This window comes from Pelodiscus sinensis, chromosome 25 (genome assembly GCF_049634645.1).
Source record: "Pelodiscus sinensis isolate JC-2024 chromosome 25, ASM4963464v1, whole genome shotgun sequence".
NCBI classification, from domain to species: domain Eukaryota; kingdom Metazoa; phylum Chordata; order Testudines; family Trionychidae; genus Pelodiscus; species Pelodiscus sinensis.
Genome location: NC_134735.1, coordinates 8,138,424 through 8,157,053, shown reverse-complemented (window position 1 = coordinate 8,157,053; position 18,630 = coordinate 8,138,424). Strand labels below are relative to the sequence as shown.

General features: G+C 63.8%; 1 protein-coding gene across 7 annotated transcripts in view; it reads right to left on the bottom strand.

Moving 5' to 3' along the window:
- The window catches only part of MAP7D1 (MAP7 domain containing 1), a 44,558-nt gene that overhangs the window by 17,236 nt on the left and 8,692 nt on the right, over positions 1-18,630 (bottom strand). For all 7 annotated transcript variants that reach the window (XM_075908862.1, XM_075908859.1, XM_075908861.1 and 4 more), the window contains exons 2-5: positions 3,982-5,085; positions 3,397-3,465; positions 2,189-2,352; positions 1,307-1,421 (exon numbers count right to left, since the gene is read on the bottom strand). In XM_075908862.1, coding sequence (XP_075764977.1) covers positions 1,307-1,421; positions 2,189-2,352; positions 3,397-3,465; positions 3,982-5,085 — 1,452 coding nt within the window. The remainder of the gene's footprint in view (positions 1-1,306; positions 1,422-2,188; positions 2,353-3,396; positions 3,466-3,981; positions 5,086-18,630) is intronic.

The window sequence follows — 18,630 nt, the reverse complement described above, 5'->3', positions numbered from 1 at the left end:
CTGCCTCTCCAGCCCCTCCACCGGTGTCCCTTGGAGCGAGTCGCCAGCTGCTCTGGCTGCAGAGAGAACCCCAGAAACACGGCCCACAGGTAACCGCGACATTTACTTGAGTCTGCAGAGCACCTGCGCCCCCAGCTCGGCAAGGAGAACCGCCCCCTTCGCTCGGCGGCCCAGACACATCGCTTCACTATTTCACCCGCCCATATGGCAGAGCGGGGGGGGGACCGTGGGGCGCACCACGGAGCTGCACATGGGAGCGACGCTGCGTTTTGGTGACAGAGGCGGGAGACTTTGGGTGCTGCCTCCAGAGGGAGTCACTCTGCCCCACCGACCCGGAGCGCTGACCCTGCGCAGAGCGTCCCACTTCGAGCCCTGCTCCAACCTGCCTGTTGGAGGAAGCCGTAGGGACCTGGGCAGAGCCAGCTGAGTGCCCGGAACAGGGGGGGATGCCGCGGTAAAGTGGACAAACGACTCGGAGACCTGTTCCACCGGACCACCAAGGGCTCCCCAGACGGCGACGCCAACGCGAGGAACGGTGCTCTGCGCAGTGCTGAGCTGGCTGCAGGGAACGCATCCCCCAGGCAGACCAGACACCTACTGGACCGCGCCGTGTCTCCGGCCAGGGGCGGGTAACAGCAGCAGACGGTTGTGCCGTTTCCACACACGCTCACTCGTGCCACGTTCCCCGAGAGAGGGTGACGCCGTGTCCATATTCACAAACAACCGGCCAGCGTCAGGCTGCCTAGGAACCGTGGGGCCCTGGAGACAGGGAGTGACCGGGCGCCACCAGCCAGAGGCGCCCCCAGGACAGGGCAGCAGGACACTGAGAGCCCACACACAGGGCAAGCGCGCCGAGAGCAACACCCCTAAGCAGAGGGAGGGGGTAGGGGGACCGCGTGCCCCGAATTTATAGGGACAGTCCCGCGATCTGGGGTCTGTCCTGGACAGGCGCTTGCTACCCCGCACCCCTGCCCTGATTTTTCACACTAGCTGCTGCCCCAGGAGGGACCCTGGCAGGCACCGGGTACCGTGCTGGCACCGCTATGCAGAAGGCAGCTAGTCAGGAACAAGGAGGTTCCTGTGGATCCCGACACCCCTGCCCCTACCTAGACACTGCAACCCGCCCACGCTCCTCCCAGCATGGCCAGCCGGTGGCACGTGAGCCTGGGCACAGCCACCTGCAACGCCTGGGTCGCTGCAGAGAGCTCGGCCGGGGAGACTTCCAAGGATCCCACTTCCATCTTCTCCCACGGGGAGCCCAGGCAGCTTGTGCCCAGCCACGTGTGCACGGGAGCCCCCCACTCACCATCCTTGTGCCGAGGGGAGCCCTGGTGGAGCGCGCCAGCCCACGACCACCTCTGCTGCCGGATCTCGGACCAGGTCTTCTTGGCCGACCGCTGGATGGCGGCTTCGTAGCGCTCCTGCGTGACAAGGGGCTGGGTGAGGAGCAGGTTGTGGGGGGGGAGCCTGCAGCTGCACAAGCTGCATCCAAGCATCGGGGCCCAGCCCGTGGGAGTTAATATTAGGGACCAGGGCAAGGGGGTGGTACCTGGGAAGGAGTGAGCCAGGACAAGCACCTGTCGCCAGCTGCACCCCACGCTGCCAGGCCATGTGGGAGGTGCAGGACATTGGTCTGTGGGTGCAGGGGGAGCTGGGGAGCACATGCATGTTGGGGGGCTGCCGGTGCACAGGGAGGCAAGAGGCTGGATTGGGATGGGGGCATCCAGGGGAGGAGAGGCTAGGGCAGGAGAGGCAGGGGCTGGGGCATGCAGCAGGGGGTGCAGGTGCACTAAGAGACAGGGTGGGACATGCAGTGGGGGTGCAGGTGCACAGGAGAGGCGGGGGCTGGGGTATGCAGTGCGGGGGGTGCAGGTGCACTGGGAGACAGGGCGGGAGATGCAGTGGGGGTGCAGGTGCACAGGAGAGGCGGGGGCTGGGACATGCAGTGGGGGGGGGGGGGGTCGCAGGAGCCAGGGGGCTGCTTTTCCCATCCCATTTTGTGCCTAGAGATCTCATACCCATGGGCAGGTAGACAGGAGAGGCGGGGGCTGGGGCATGCAGTGGGGGGGGGGGGTCGCAGGAGCCAGGGGGCTGCTTTTCCCATCCCATTTTGTGCCTGGAGATCTCATACCCACGGGCGTGTTACGCCAACCAGAGCTGCCCCTGCCCTGCCCGTCCCCGCACTCACCTTGTTCTTCTCCAGCTTCTGCCTCTGGCGCTCCTCCAGGATGGCCCGGCGCTTCTCTGCCCTCAGCCTCTGCTCCTCCAGCCGCTTCCGGCGATCCTCCAGCTGCCTCTCCCGCAGCACCTTGGCCTTCTCCTCCTTCTCCAGCCACAGCGCTCGCTTGGCAGCTGCCGAGAGAGCCCGGCTGTGAGAGGATGGAGCCCCCAGCCCCCAGCGAGCTGCCCGGCCCGTGCCACAGAGCAAGCTCAGCCTAGCTCCTGCCTGGGGCCCCGGCTCGGGTGGCCGGGCTCACCCTGGCGAGCAGCGCGGAAAACAGACCCCACCCTCCGCTGCGTTTGCACCTGCAGCGAGCCCCACGGCCCTTTCTATCCTGGGCCTCTGTGCACCTGGGGCCAGACGGTGCCAAGCAAGCTAGAGACCCCCTCTGAGCGAGCCCCCATCTCTGCCCAAGGCAGATACAGCCTGGCCCAGCTCCCATGCCCGGGACACAGCCCCGAGCACGGCCCTGCTGGTCACCATGGGCTCTTCCCTTCCGCCGGACCCGGGCAGCAGCGGGTGGCGCAGTGACGGGGGCACGGTCTGAGGAGGACGGGTTGGGACGGCACCTTGCTGAGACCCCCCCAGGAGTGCAGGAGAGGCCCCGAGTTGGGCAGGGTGGAGCCGTGGAGCTGCTGGGGTCAGGCGGACGGAGGCGCTGGGCTCTGCCGAAGCCCGCAGCAGGCGACTCAGCCCCAGGTGCCGGGGGAGGATTTGGGGCAGAGGCGCCTGTGGCAACAGCCGGGCCCGGAGGGGAGGAGCCTGGGGCCAGGACAAAAGGGAGTGGAGCAGCAGGCCTGAAAAGCACATTCAGGGAAACAATGGGGGAATGAGGGTGGAAATAGTTGGGAGACAAGGAGGCTGCTGTGTGGGGACGCGGAGGGGGCCCTGCCGGGAGCTGCCAGAGCACGAGGCCCGGGCTCGCTTGGGGCTCCTGGACCCCCCCCCCCCGAGGGGCAGGCGCAGCGAGGACCCATCCTGCCGCTCCTGGCTAATCGCGTTCCCCGCCCAGCCACAGAGCTTCTCCAACTGGGCTCGTCTGGGTCCCGCTTGCCCCTTCGAGAACCGAATCCAGCCCCAGCCCCCGGTGCCCCCCGCCCCAGGCACCTGCACGCACGGCCCTCTCCCAGCACCCCCTGGAGGGGCCAGGCCTGGGGCTCTGGCCCCCTCCTCACCCAGGTACTTGGCTCGCTCTTCCCGCCGCTCCTTCGCCTGCCTGCGCCTTGCTTCTGCTTTCTGGGCACCTGGGGGGGAGAGGAAAGAAAACCTGCTCGGCACTGGGATGTAGCCGTGCCCCGGCCAGCCAGGGAAGCTGGGGACAGCTGCTGGGCAGAGATGAAGGCTCCGAGGTGCGATCCCTGAGGCCTGTCCCAGCGCTGGACCCGCCACTCCAGCCAAGAGCCCCCCCAGGGAACCAGACCGTGCCATGAGAGCGCAGGCCTCTGCTCTGTGCAGCGCCTGGCACTGTCCCCCCCCCCCCCCCCCGCTTGCTCCTGTGCAGGGGAGCGCTCTAGGGCTGCACCCCCGCCCCGGTGCATGCTGAGCCTGGGTCAGCACTCAGAGCTGGCTGCAGGGATCGATGCATCAGCTCCCAGGAGCCGCACCACGGGGAGCTCCCAGGAGGCCGGCGGGCCAGGCACAGGCACTCAGGTTATTCCAGCCCCACTGCTCCGGGCCTGTCCGCCCGAGTGGGCACCCCGCTCGCTCACCAGGGCTACGGGGGCCGAACGGGAGACACCCAGGGCCTGTGGCGCACACACCTTGCTTGGGCCTGGGGCTGGTGGCCGCTGCGGCAGGTGGCAGAGAAGAGGCGGTGGCAGGGGGCGGCCCATCGCCCTTGGTGGGTAGCGCTTCTCCGGCGGGGGCAGCTGCAGCCGGGGAAAGCCGGGCATTTCCTGGAGAGCTCTTTGCTCCCGGAGGGGTCCCTTCCACCGGGGCAGGGGAAACTGCTGGGGCTGGCTGGTCTTGCTGGGGGGGCAGGGCTTCTTCTACAGGTGGGGGGGCAGCAGCAGAGGCAGTCAGGTCTCGCTGGGGGGTCAGGGCTTGTCCTGAAGGCGGGGGGGCAGCAGCAGAGGCTGGCTGGTCTCGCTGGGGGGGCAGGGCTTGTCCTGAAGGCGGAGGGGCAGCAGCAGAGGCTGGCTGGTCTCGCTGGGGGGGCAGGGCTTGTCCTGGAGGCGGAGGGGCAGCAGCAGAGGCTGGCTGGTCTCGCTGGGGGGTCAGGGCTTGTCCTGGAGGCGGAGGGGCAGCAGCAGAGGCTGGCTGGTCTCGCTGGGGGGTCAGGGCTTGTCCTGGAGGCGGAGGGGCAGCAGCAGAGGCTGGCTGGTCTCGCTGGGGGGGCAGGGCTTGTCCTGGAGGCGGAGGGGCAGCAGCAGAGGCTGGCTGGTCTCGCTGGGGGGTCAGGGCTTGTCCTGGAGGCGGGGGGGCAGCAGCAGAGGCTGGCTGGTCTCGCTGGGGGGTCAGGGCTTGTCCTGGAGGCGGAGGGGCAGCAGCAGAGGCTGGCTGGTCTCGCTGGGGGGGCAGGGCTTGTCCTGGAGGCGGAGGGGCAGCAGCCGAGGCTGGCTGGTCTCGCTGGGGGGTCAGGGCTTGTCCCGGAGGTGGGGGCGCAGCAGTAGAGGCTGGCTGGCCTTGCTGCGGGGGCCGGGCTTCTCCCAGGGGGGTCACTTCCACAGGGATAGGCGCAGCAAGGGGGGAGAGCTGGTCGCTCGGGGGGGGGCTGCTCTCTCCCATAGGGGTTGCTGCGGGAGGGGCAGGCCAGTCACTCCTGAGGGGCAGCGTTTCTCCTGCAGACAGCGGGGGGATCGCGGCAGGCGCTGGCTGGTGGCTCCGGGGGGCACCGCTCTGCCCTGGAGGAGTTGCGGCTTTATCTGAAACACAGAAGCAGAGAACAAGGTCACTCCCTGACCCAGAAGCCAGGACGGCCCCGTGCACGGTCCCCGCAGCAGGTCCCCAGCCAGGCTGGGGCAGGACTTGGGGGAACCCTGCTCTGCCCCCCACCTCAGAGCTCCGGACCGGGGCCTCATGGAGCAGTGACCCCTGCAGGCCACCGAGGGGCAGGCACAGCAAAGCCAGGGCAGAGCCCTCCTGGCATCATGGGGCCACCTGCACTGGCCCCCGCAGCAGGGGAGAGCCGGTCAGCACTGCCCCCCCCCAGCGGCCACAGACTATTTTAGCCTCAAAACAGGAACCAAGGACAGGAAGTGACACCCAACACTGCTGGACTCAGCCTGGCGCCCCCCTGCCCCGCAGCCCCTCGGGACTCCCATGTCTCTCCCACACGCCCCCCCATGTTTGCTCTCTCGGACCTGGCAGGGGGCTCGGGAACGGCTCCAGGGGCAGGGGAGGGCGGCTGGGCCAAGGCTGATTGCAGGAGAAAACAGCCCCGTGCCCTGACGGGAGCTGGCCAGAGCAAGGCCTCTGTGGGGACCCAGCCGGCCCATGGCAGCTTGCGCCCCTCCTGGCCTGGCCCCCGGCACTGGGATGTGCTCAGCACCATAGACTGCCAGGAGCAGAACCACAGACCATGGGAGACAAAGCCCCGGGCAACCCCCTATGGGAGCAGGGGCAGTGCAAGTAGCCAGGCAGGGGGTGGGGGGTAGGGGGAGGGACAGGCCCCACAGTCCAGGATGGGGGAGGGGCTGATCTGAAGGAAGCAAAGTAACCAGGCGTTTCCTCCCACAGGGCAGTGAAGACCCGGAGCATGGGGGGGATGCAGAGACCCTGGTGTCCCAGGGAGACGGGAGGGCCAAACCAGACACCCCTGCAGCCAATCCACAGCCATCGGCTCCCCTAAGCAGGGGACTGGAGTGACCCGCAGGGACAGGACATTGCTGGGCCCAGATTCTCCCGCCAACACCGATGTCCCCCCCCATAGAGACGGCAGCACCCCACAACGGTCAGTGGCCCACACACCCCGCAGCCCCCCGGTGCCAGGCACAGTACGTCCCTCCAGCCAGCTGGCACAATGCACAGAGCGCCCACAGGCAAGGGCCTGGTACTGGCAGGCACTAGCCACCGGGGCATAAAGCCACCCTGTTTCCTGTGGCAGCAGCTGCCTGGCCTGCTCCCAGGTGGGGGCCGAGGGTCTGGGATCCTCTGCTCCGAGCCAAGCCCGTCCCCAGACAGCGAAAGGTTCCCGCAGTGGGAAGGGCAGGGCCCAGGGCTGGACGGGCAGGGCCCTCCTGGCGGGAGGGGGCCACGCCCCCATCCCTTCCCAGCGCCAGCGTGGGAGCTGCCTTTGCCAGCCCAGGCTGGTGATGTCCCAGCTCCCTCTGCGTCATCGCTCCTGCCCCAGCCGCGGAGACGGGGCCTGCGGCAAGTGCGCGGCGCACAACAATTGACTAATGCTGCAAGAATGTCCATGTGAGGCCGACGCATCTCCAGCAGCCCCAGCCAGCGGGGCCACCCAGCACCTCCCGCTCCCACAGGAAGCGACAGGCTGGGCCTGGTGGGAGGAACACGCAGGCCCCTCCCAACCCAGCCGGAGAGAGATGAAACAGGGAGACAATTCTCTCTCTCTCTCTCTCTCTCTCTCACACACACACAAACACACGCATGCTCTCTCTCACACACACATGCATGCTCTCTCTCTCTCACACACACACACACGCATGCTCTCTCACACACACACACGCATGCTCTCACACACACACACACACGCATGCTCTCACACACACACACACACGCATGCTCTCACACACACACACACACGCATGCTCTCACACACACACACACGCATGCTCTCACACACACACGCATGCTCTCACACACACACACACGCATGCTCTCACACACACACACACATGCTCTCTCACACACACACACACACACACGCATGCTCTCACACACACACACACACACACGCATGCTCTCACACACACACACACATGCTCTCTCACACACACACACGCTCTCTCACACACACACACACACACACGCATGCTCTCACACACACACACAAACACACGCATGCTCGCTCTCTCTCACACACACAAACACACGCATGCTCTCTCTCACACACACACAAACACGAATGCTCTCACACACACACACAAACACATGCATGCTCTCTCTCACACACACGCTCTCACACACACATGCATGCTCTCACACACAAACACACGCATGCTCTCTCTCACACACACACAAACACAAATGCTCTCACACACACACACAAACACATGCATGCTCTCTCTCACACACACGCTCTCACACACACAAACACACGCATGCTGTCTCACACACACAAACACACGCATGCTCTCTCACACACACACACACAAATGCTCTCTCACAACCACACACACACAAATGCTCTCTCACAACCACACACAAACACACGCATGCTCTCTCACACACACACACACACACACAAATGCTCTCTCACAACCACACACACACAAATGCTCTCTCACACACACACACACAAATGCTCTCTCACAACCACACACACACAAATGCTCTCTCACAACCACACACAAACACATGCATGCTCTCTCTCTCTCTCACACACACACACACACAAATGCTCTCTCACAACCACACACACACAAATGCTCTCACAACCACACACAAACACACGCATGCTCTCACACACACACACACACACACACAAATGCTCTCTCACAACCACACACACACAAATGCTCTCTCACACACACACACACACACAAATGCTCTCTCACAACCACACACAAACACATGCATGCTCTCTCTCTCACACACACGCTCTCACACACACATGCATGCTCTCACAACCACACACACACACAAATGCTCTCTCACAACCACACACACACAAATGCTCTCTCACAACCACACACACACACACACACACACACACACACGCGCTGCAGGGTTGCTGGGAGGTGGCAGGGACCAGGACCTGCGGCTGCCCATGCTGCACGTGGGAAAGCAACCCGCAACTCCCAGCATAAAGCTGTCTGGGCCGGGGGGCAGGCTCAGCGCAGTTCAGATACAGGCTGCCAGGGGGCTGCAGGGCAGGAGTGAGGGGCACCGAGGTGCATTCAGGAGCCTGGTACCCGAAGGTCGCCTGGAGTTAAGGTGCCACGAGTGGTTTGCTGCCCCCTTCCCTGGAGGAGCCCAGGTCCCTGCCTGCCCACGTCCCCGGAGACGCGCGAGGAGTCGGCCCCCTCCGGCTGCAGCAGAGGCCTGCATGCGGGTTTGGAGAGCGCGTCCCCTGGGATGGGTCTATTCCAGTCCTGGCACTGGGGCTGCCCCTCTCCACTGCAGGTGCCAGGCAGGGATTAACAGCACCAAAGGGGATGGGAGCGGAGCAGGTCTCGCAGCAATAGTGTCACTACAGGGCAGCCACAAGGGGGCGCCTTTGGGCAGGGTCAATGGGGATGGGCAGCAAAGCAGATGCTTCCCTGGTGCAACAGCAGGGTCCTTCCATTACCCCCACCCCCACGGGCAGGCAAGGGGCATGGCCGAGCCTGGCTTCAGCCCCACAGAGGGGAGTGGGCGAGTGCATGTAGGATGGAGCCGCCTGAGAACCCCCCTTGTTCATCCTGGGCTCCGAGGCCAGCAGGGGCAGCCCCAGGGAGCAGGGCAGTGGGGAATGGGCCGGAGACTGGAGCACACCCCAGGAGGGCAGAGCCGTGCCCCCGAGCACTGCTAAAGAGCTGAGTCGGATGGACGGACGGACAGACATGCCAGAGGGGCACGGACAACTAAGCCAACATCCACCTCCACGGACAGGCCCAAACCATGGGCTCACCGGCAGTTCATTAGGCCGCATGGCCAATGGGGAAAGCGCCTCCAGCCACAGGGCCCTGGGGCAGGCAGGCTGGACCACGCGGACGCTCTCCACTAGGGATGTTAAATTAATTGAATAGTTGATTGAGCTCATGAATTCTTATCACTTACTCGACTATTCTATAGTCCCCAAGGGTGGGGCCGGCAGCCAGTGCGCTCTGGCCCCACTCCCGAAGAGCCCACTGCTGCCTCTGTATCAGAGGTAGCAGCAGGGGGTGCCAGGCAGGCGCTGGTCCACAAGGGGAGCCGGTTTAAAAACCAGTTCTCCTCATGGACTGTCTGCCTGTCACCTTGCGCTGCTGCCTCTGATACAGAGGCAGCAGCACGGGGTGGAAGCAGCCTCCGTCGGGGCGGGGTAGGGGGGAACTGAGCTTTCAGACTCAGTGCAAGCCAGAACTGAGCTGGGCTGCCTGCGCGCCTGGCTCCTAATACACTTTAAATGCAGGGGTGCAAGCCAGAACCGAGCCGGGCTGCTGGCTAGCCTGCTAAAAAATGTGCTGGCGGGGTGTGGGGGGGAGGGAACGCGTGTGGTTTATAGCATTAACTGATAAGCTTTTGCTTATTGGTTAATCAGTTAATCAACTCCACTATTACATCCCTACTCTCCATGTGCCTGTGTCACGGTGGTAAGAATGGCAGCCACATGGCCAGGGCTGCACCAAGGCCCCATCAGCGCAGGCCCAGGAGAGGCAGCAGCTGGGCAGTTTTCTGGGGGGAGGGTCTCACAGCCGATTGGGGGACAGGGGGCCTGTGGCACAGTGGGGAAAAATCGGGGGACAGCCATGGCCCAGGCAAGGGAGAGCATCGCGGCACTGCCCTCCCAGAGCTCCTGAGGGGGAACGGCCCCAGCACGCTCCAGAGAAAGGGGCTGACCACAGCTGGTCCCTTGGCCCCCCAGCCTCACGAACCAAGCGCTAACCCAGTCCACGCCAAGAGAAGAGGCAACGCCTCCCCTTGCCCCGGCCTGCCGGTGTCTAGAGCTCTGCTCCGTGGCGAGGTGGGCTCGTCCCTGCTCTGTGGCCCTCCCGTCGCGAAGGGGGTTCTCACCTCAGAGCTGCTCTGTACAAAGCTCACCTGAGGCGGCAGCACTGGCCGCCCCCTCGTGAGGAGGGGACAGACGGACGGACGGACGTGCCACGCCGGAGGGGCACTGGCTCCACTAGCACAGGGAAGGAAGCGGCTCACAAAGGGCTTTCCCCACGAGCAAAAAGCCAGCGAGCGGCGGAGTGTGGATGGCTGTGGCGTGCCAGGTAGAGGGGCATCGGGGGGGGACGAGCCCAGAGCTGGGACAGCAGCGGCTGGGGGCTGAGACTGAGGGGCACCAGCCGAGGTGGGAGAGGGGAGGTAGGGAGCTGGCCCTAACTCCGACTGGCTCTGGTTCTCTGGCATTGCCCCCACCACACCCTCTCCAAACGGGGAGTCCCCGCCCCACAGCGTCTCCGAGACGACGCCCTGCCATTTCCCCACTGGCAGGGCCCGGCTCCAGGCCCAGCTCTCCCGGCTGCGGCACTGGAAACTCCGTCACGCTGCCTCTGCGAGGCATAGCTCACACGCGCCACTCCCGCCCCTCCCGTCGAGTCTGCTGGGGCGTGGGCGTGCGACACGCCAGATCAAAGGGGTGTTTTGTTTACAAGGCAGGGGTGTCGGCGCTGGCATCACGGCTCCGGGCTCCCAGCAAAGCTGCCGCACAGGCAGCGGGAGGCGGGTGGCTCGGCTCCGAGACTCACAGAGCTCAGCATCCCTCCTCGGAGCCGGACTCCCGGGGTGCTCCGCTCGCCTGCAGGCACAGAAACAAGGGCCAACATCTAGGGCCAGTAGCTCCCAACGGGGACACCAGCCACCACAGTCTGTAGGGAACCCCCCCAGGCCCCGCTCCCAGGGGGCTGGTAACTCCCTCCATCCCCTCCGGCCGCAGTGTTCTCCAGCCATTGCTCAGAGCCACAGGGCTGGGTCATCCCAGCTCTCTAGTGCTTAGGGTTACATGTGGCAGGTTCCCAGTGCTCTAACCGCAAGGGCCCTGCCTGGGCGCCCTGCACGGCTCTGGCGGGGTAGAGGAGCTGGGATGGCGGTGCCCGCGGTGGGACACCAGCCAACTCTCCCAGTGCGTGAGATTTACTGCACCACGTTTCATTTCCGGGCCCCTGCTCCGCCAAGGCGAGCGCTTTGCCGCCCCTGCCTGTTTATGGAGCAGCGCGCAGGCCTTGTGAAGAGAAAAGCCAGACCATGCTGGCAGGGCAACACCGGCCAGGCACCACCTCAGGCCTGTCTGCCAGCCCCAGGAGCAAGGCCGAGGCTGGGAGCGATAGGTGAGAGGGTGGAAACCGTAACCCAGAGGGCTTGGAGACGTCTCGGGAAGGACGTCTGCTCAGTGGGGCAAGAGGAGGGGCGGAGGCGCATGTCTGTCCTACGTTCATGGGAGTTTGCCTTCCTAACACTGTGGATAGAAAATGCCCCCCTCAGACGCAGGCCTGGTGCAGGGCCCTGGGACTCACGTTCACATACCGAGGCTGAAAGCAAAGAACCTGCCGGCCTGGCTAAGGGAGACAGCGTCCGAGCAGCCAATTCCCTGGCCTAGCTGCCTGCAAAGCTCTGAATAATCACCTGGACTAATCGCAGAGAGCAGCTGGGGAAGCGCAGCAGCAGCAGCAGCCAGGGCGGGGCAGGAGAGACGCCCAGTGAAGGTCGCTCTGGGACAGTCCACTCTCATCCTTGGCGCATTTCCTCTTTTCCTGAACCTCGCTCGCCTGCGTCCAAGGCCCAGCCAGCACCGAGCCCGACACTGGCCCCCTGCGCCGATCCCCTCGCCACCAGGCCCAGCGGGAGGGGCACGTGTGCAAGGCCGGGTGGGCACGCTGGACGTTCGGTGCGGCTATGCCTTAGACGCACGCTCACAGAGATGCTGCGGTCCCTCCCCCCAGGGCTCCAGCGTGGATGAGCGAGCCACGGACGGATGTTGGGAGCTCGCTACAGGCCCCAGCGTGGGAACAGTTCAGAGCCTCGCGGTAGGAAGGGCCAGTTAGAAGCAAGCCAACGACAACTGATGAGCATCTGTTGACCCTTTATAAACGTGCCCTTACTACGGAGCATGACCAAGACCCCCGCCTCCAGCCAGACCTTGCCACCAGTGTCCCGGGCGGGAAGGCCTTCCAGAGCCCTGTCTACTCTAGGGCTCCTGCCTGGGGAGAGTCTTTCCTTGGCTTGTGAGTTGCCCAGTCAGCCATGGCTCTGTTTTCCAAGCTCACCCATGGAGACCCAGCCCCTGAACACAGCAGGTCCAGGCTGGGATCCCATGAACACCGCTGAGCGGGCCCCGGATGGGAAGAGGCCCCGGCCTGTGGAAACCAGGCACTGAGGGGTTCAAAGGCCGGAGAGCAGCCCTGCCCGTAGCCCAAGACTATCCGCACCCGGGGCCCGCCCCAGGGAAAGGCTGTGAGCCCCAAGGAGCGTGACAGGGGCTGGCTGCGGGAGCCCACTGGGGTGTCATTCAGCTGTCGCATCCGGAGCTCGGAGATGGAGCCCTGTTCCGTTTGGGGCAGAGAAACTGACCCGGCTGACGTCCCAGCCTCAGTCTCCTCCATCAGCCCACGGGAGTGGTAGCACTGGGCAGGAGACCCCAGCAGGATCCTGGTGCCTGTGACCCACAAGCCGCTGAATGTGCAGCACATGACAGGGGAGGGCTGACGCTGCAGTGATGGCCAAACATCCGGGCGGGCAATGCCTGTCAGAGCTACAGGGATTCAGAAGGTTCAGAAAAGGGCAACAGAAATAATTAGGGGTTAGGAACAGATCCCATGTGAAGAGAGATTAAAAAAACTGGGACTTTTCAGCTTAGAAAAGAGGAGACTAAGGGGGGGACATGACAGAGGTCTATACAATCATGACTGGTGTGGAAAAAGTGAACAAGGAAAAGTTATTTCGTTGTTCCCATAAGAACCCAATGAAATTAATAGGAAGCAGGTTTAAAACAAACAAAAGGAAGTTTCTCTTCATGCAGCGTGCAGTCAACCTGTGGAACTCCTTGCCAGAGGATGTGGTGAAGACCAGGACTTTATCAGGGTTCAAAAAAGAACTGGATAAATTCATGGAGGTTAGGTCCATCAATGGCTATTAGTCAGGATGGGTAGGTCCCTAGCATCCGTCTGTCAGAGGCTGGGAATGGGTGACAGGACAGGGATCACTTGATTGGCCACTGTGGGCAGACCGGACACTGGGCTAGATGGACCTTTGGTCTGACCTAGTCTGGCCTGTCTTATGAGCAGCCCGGGCCGTGCAGACACACGTAGCTCAGGGGCGCACACATGGGAAGTCAGTGCTTTGCCTGGGGAAGTGAGGCCCCTTCAGCTCCAAGTGCCCCAACCCTGCATAGTCTCTCGGGGGGAATCAGACCTTGCACTCTGGACTGAACAAACCCTGGTGAAACAGGTTTGTAAAGAACGGTCTGATCCAGCACTATCTAGCGGGGCCTAGGAGCCAGGTTCTGTTCCCAGCTCTGGGAGGAGAGTGGTGTTTAATGTCTGGGGAAGGAGGCAGGACTCCCCAGTTCTCTTCCAGACTCTGCACAGCTACATGCCTCAGTTTCCCCACCCACGAAACACGCAGTATTAGGAGGCCCAGCCAACACTCTCAGCTCAGCCTCTGCACGGAAACCTCACAGCTGGGATGTGCCACCTGCACCGAGGAGTGGGGAGGCTGAAGTGCAGGCAGGCCTAGGGCAGCTAGCGCGAGCCAAGCTGCACAGGAGGGGAGACGCGGCTGCAGGGCCAGCCCCTCCCCAGCAGAGGGACGAGAAGCGCCCGGAGAACCAGGGCTGGGTAATGTTTGCACAGCGCTCTGCAATGCACAGGGGCTGGCCAGGGCCCGAGACAGGCAGCGCATGAGCTCTATAAACAGACAGGAGAGAAAAACAAACGTGCAAGGGCGGGCCCTGGCTGGCTCCAGCCGCAGGGCCCGGGGTTGGCAGGCCAGGACAGCCCCCTTGCCACCTCCATCTCGGCACGCTGGCCACAAAAGCGGCAAGCGGCTGGTGGGCGTTTCTAAGACAGGCCCAGCATGCGGCTGGCAAGGGGCGGTTTGCACTAGTGCAGGGGCTGCCTGGCGGGTGTCCCCGGGGTCCCAGAGAAGACACCCCTTGTCACCGGCAGAGGATGGCATCACTTCCCAGCAACAGCCCGGGTCACAGCTCCCACTTGCCTGTGCCAGGGGAGAATGCAGAAAAACCATCACTAAACCCCCCCCCCCCCCCCCCAGTGTCCCCTACCCCGGCATGCACCTCCCCCAGCACACGCTGCACCCTGCCTCCAGGCAGCTGAGCCCAGCCCCACCCCAGGGCACGGCCAGGGCTGGGGACACAGATGGAAGAGGGAGAGCTGCAACCCCACAATTGGAGCTGGGCCGGCTCCATCCCGCAGCAGCGTAAGAACCTCCCCAGCCCTCAGTCCACCGCACCGGGTGTGTCCGCACAGGACTCTGCCCAGCGCAACCCTGCAATCAGCGGCCCACAGCCCCTGTGTACCCAGTCACTGCTCAGCAGCACCCCTGCCCCAGTGGGGCAGGCAGCCAGGGGAACAGCGGGCTCCCCCCTTCCTGGGGCTCACGGTGCCCCACGCAGCAGGGCTCAGGGAGCTCTTAGGTCGTAACTCCGGTGGGTGCTGCACAAGGTGCAGACCCCAGCGCCAACGGGTTAGACACATGCGTTTACATCCGCCCCGCAGCAGCTCCAGCCTGACCTGTCCTAGTACCCCAAGCAGGGGCAGGGCGAGTGGGGCAGCCGCCCCGGGCCCTGCACTTCAAGAAGCCCCGCGCATGCTCCGTGGCAAAGGGGGGCCCCGCAAAATGGTCATCTGCCCCTGGCCCCAAGCCCTCCCTAAGCACCACCCCCCAGGGACCCAGCCTCCGGAGAGCCGGCCCCACTCTCCCTGCCTCGGACCTAGCCCTGGCCCGGCCTCCCCAGTGCTGGCCTAGGTCACGCAGGTTGGGGAGGGAGCCCACGGGGGCATGGGCGGACATGACATGAGCCGAGAAAGCCCCTTCCCGAACCTGTCCCGTCTCCACACACACGCTCTGCGCCCCTTCTCTGCTGCCCCCGGGGAGGTTTGGCTGCCCATGGAGCTGGAGAGGAGAGTGGCCATCCAGGGACCACAGGGTGACATACCCGCCGGGGTCACAGCCCTGGCACCCACACCCAGGCCGGGCAGACAAAGGCCCTCCGAGAGGCAGCCCACAGCCGGCAGATGAGCAAACGCTTCAAGCCCAGAATGATGTCTCAGAACAGATGGCAACGCCGTGCCGGGTCCCCAGATGTGCCCAAGGCAGAGCCGGGGGATGGGCGACTCTGCCCAATGCCAAGACCAGTCTGGGTGCCCCGGCAGGCCCTGACTCCCAGCAGACCCCAGGCCCCCGGCACACAGCTTCTCCTTCAGGCCTCTCGGACCCGCATCTGACCTGCCATGGGCGGCCGAATTAGTGGGCTCGGCAGGGCCAGGGTATGGATGGGAACCTCCCAGGAAAGTCCAAGTGGTGCTTCAGGTAGCAGGGGGAGAGGGGACCGGAGTCAGGATGCTCTCCCCTCACCGTCAGCCCCACTGCACCAGGGCGGCACGAGGCCAGGCCACGCTGCCACGTCAGTGGCATGTGAGAGAAAACCAAACTGCCGGTGGCCATTAGCAACCCCGCCAGCCCGAGCCACCGGGGCCCATCTAGGCCAGGTCACCAGCCGGGCCAGGGTCCTTCCCGCCGCCCATGACGCAGGGACCAAACTTCCGTGGCTGGGGCAGCGCCTGAGTTAGCCCCTGCGCTGACCCGGCTGAGGTGCAGCCCAGCCCTGTCCCAGCCCAGCCCCAGCTGTCGCTGTCTTGTCCCAGCAGCTGCCCCCGAAACCCGACGCTGTTTGTCTGCCAGGACAGCGGTGGGGGCAGGCGTGCCGTGCTGCGGGCAGGGAGGGAATTCCAGAGGGATGAACCCCCACCCCGCAGCTAACACGCCCGCCCGCCCCCAGCCACACCTGACATCTCTGGGGTGCCAGGAGGGCCACAGGAGGGATGCTCAGGGCAGGCAAAGCGCTGCTGTCAAAGCCACTGGGGAAAGGCAGGGTGTGCCCCCCAAGCTCACAATCCTGTGATCACCACGGCACACAAGCACCGGGGGCCTCTCTGCTGACGAGGCCCCGTCGAAGCAACCAGCCAACCGCAGGGACACCTTGCTCTCCCCGGAACACCCCACCGGCCCGTATGCGTTGCCCCAGGCAACTGACAAGTGCTGGCCGGGGTCCCCTGCAAGGCCCCAGCCAGAGAGATGGAGCCACAGGGCCTGTGCCCAGCTAAGCGATATTCTTTGCTGCCTTCACGCCGCACCCCGTGGGAGGCACGAACGCGGGCAGCTGAACAGGGCCCCGGGACTCAGCCTGGTAACATGGGGCTCACTGGGATCCCCACAGGGCCGGGCGGTCCAGGGGGGTCAAAGAGGGGTCTTGGATCCTCCTGAGAGTGGAGGGGCGCAGTCCCTGGGCCTGGCTGCTAAGTGCTTTGCCCCAGCAGGGCCCCCACGGGAGGGGATGAAGGTGCTCGGCCCTGCAGGAGGCGGCATTTCTCCAGGGCCCCGCTGGGAGCTGCCAGACCACAGCATCCCCCATTGGTCCAGTCCTGGGCCCAGGCCCGTGGGCGGACATCACTCATTCCCTAGCAGGCTGCAGCACGCCAGGCTCGGGTCCCCGTGTCCTCCCCCGGCCCCATGTGGCACCAGCATCAGCAGCTTGCGCAGGGGAAGAGCCAGGCTTCACACACCCCACCCCGCCAAGCTAATTCCCGTACCCGCCCCAGGCAGGGCGGGGCCCGGCGGTGACGCCAGGCTGGTCCTGAGACAGGGGCTGCATCACACCAGCCTGCTTCCCTCCGTCCCGGGGCAAGGAAAGGGGAAGGCGACCCAGTCACAGCCCCTGCCTCCGGCGGCACGTGGGAGAGAGAGAGACCAGGGCACCCGCCTCGGCTCCCCTCTGAGCCACAGGGCACAGCCCAGCCCACCCCCCACTGACCACGCCAGCCACGCTCCTGCCGAGAGTCCTTTGCACGGCAGCTTGTAGAGCCCAGCCTGGAGATCCAGTCCAAGGAGCATCCTCCTCCTTCCCTGGACTTTGGGGAGGGTCTACCAGGCTCGGTTCACCTTCCTCACCCACGCCGCCCCCACCCCACCCTGCCTTCCTCACCGACCATTTCACAAGCCCCTTCACGCAGTCTCCAATGCTGCACGGAAGCTCCCTGCAGACACCCCCAAACCACCTTATGGCCGCCCTCCACCGCAGCACTAACACCCCTGCCTCTCACGTGGGGCCACGCAGCCTCGGCGGTGCCGTGTGCTCCCCCAGCTCTGTGGAAGCGCCTTGGGGCAGAGACCCCTCCCTTTGTTGGCTCTGCACCTCTCCTGGGTGCTGCTGGAGTGCAAATGTGGCCTTGGCACCACCTGGCAACCCCAGCAGCGAGTCACGAGACCATGGACAGCCCGGCCCATGGCACAGCTTGCCACAGGGGAAAAGAGGAAGAGCCAGAAATCTCAGCTGAATGCTCCAGCAGCTCAGTGTTGGCTGAGACAACCCAAAGCAGGGCTAATTCCCAAGCGCTCGGGAGTCCCCAGTCTAGATCTCAGTGGACTGCTCTCAGCCCTGAGCCGTCCTAGCTGCCGGCGTCACACTGCCACAGCAGGGCCCTGTGGGCAGTCACTGTGCCCACCCTGAGGTCTCCCAACTACTCAAGAGAGAGATCTTGGAGTCATTGTGGACAGTTCTCTGAAAATATCCACTCAGTGTGCAGCGGCCGTCGAAACAGCAAATGGAATGTTAGGAGTCATTAAAAAAGGGATAGAGAATAGAACAGAAAATATCTTAATGCCTCTGTACAAAACCTTGGGACGCCCGCATCTTGAATACTGCATAGAGAGGTAGTCGCCTCATCTCCAAAAAGATATATTGGCATTGGAAAAGCTTCAGAAAAGGGCAACACAAATGAAGAGGGGTTTGGAACAGGTCCCATATGAAGAGAGTGTAAAAAGATTTGGACTTTTCAGCATAGAAAAGAGGAGACTAAGGGGGGATAAGATAGAGGTCTATAAAATCATGAGTAGGATGGAAAAAGTGAATAAGTAAAAGTTATTTACTTATTCCCACAATATTAGAAGTGAGGGTCACCAAATGAAATTAATAGGCAGAAGGTTTAAAACAAACAAAAGGAAGTTTTACTTCACTCAGCGCACGGTCAACCTGTGGAACTCCTTGCCAGAGGATGAGGTGAAGGCTAGAACTTTAACAGGGTTCAAAAAAGAGCTAGATAGATTCATGGAGGTTAGGTCCACCAATGGCTATTAGCCAGGATGGTAGGAATGATGTCCCGAGCCTCAGCACGGCACAAAAGAATCCCCGTTCCATTGCAGGCTTCTGTGATGGGGGAGAGAGGTTTCCCCTTGCCCGTCAGCGCTCATTTCCAGCTGAATCCGCGCCATGCTGGGGCTTGAGCCTGCGGCACAAACGGCGGCCACAGGGGAATGCGGCTGGATGCTGGAGTCGGCGCCGCAGGGAAGATGGGCGAGCCGCTGTGGCTGGCCTGTTGTTGTGGGGCGCTTGCTGCTCAGGAGCAAGAGGCTTCAGGATTTGG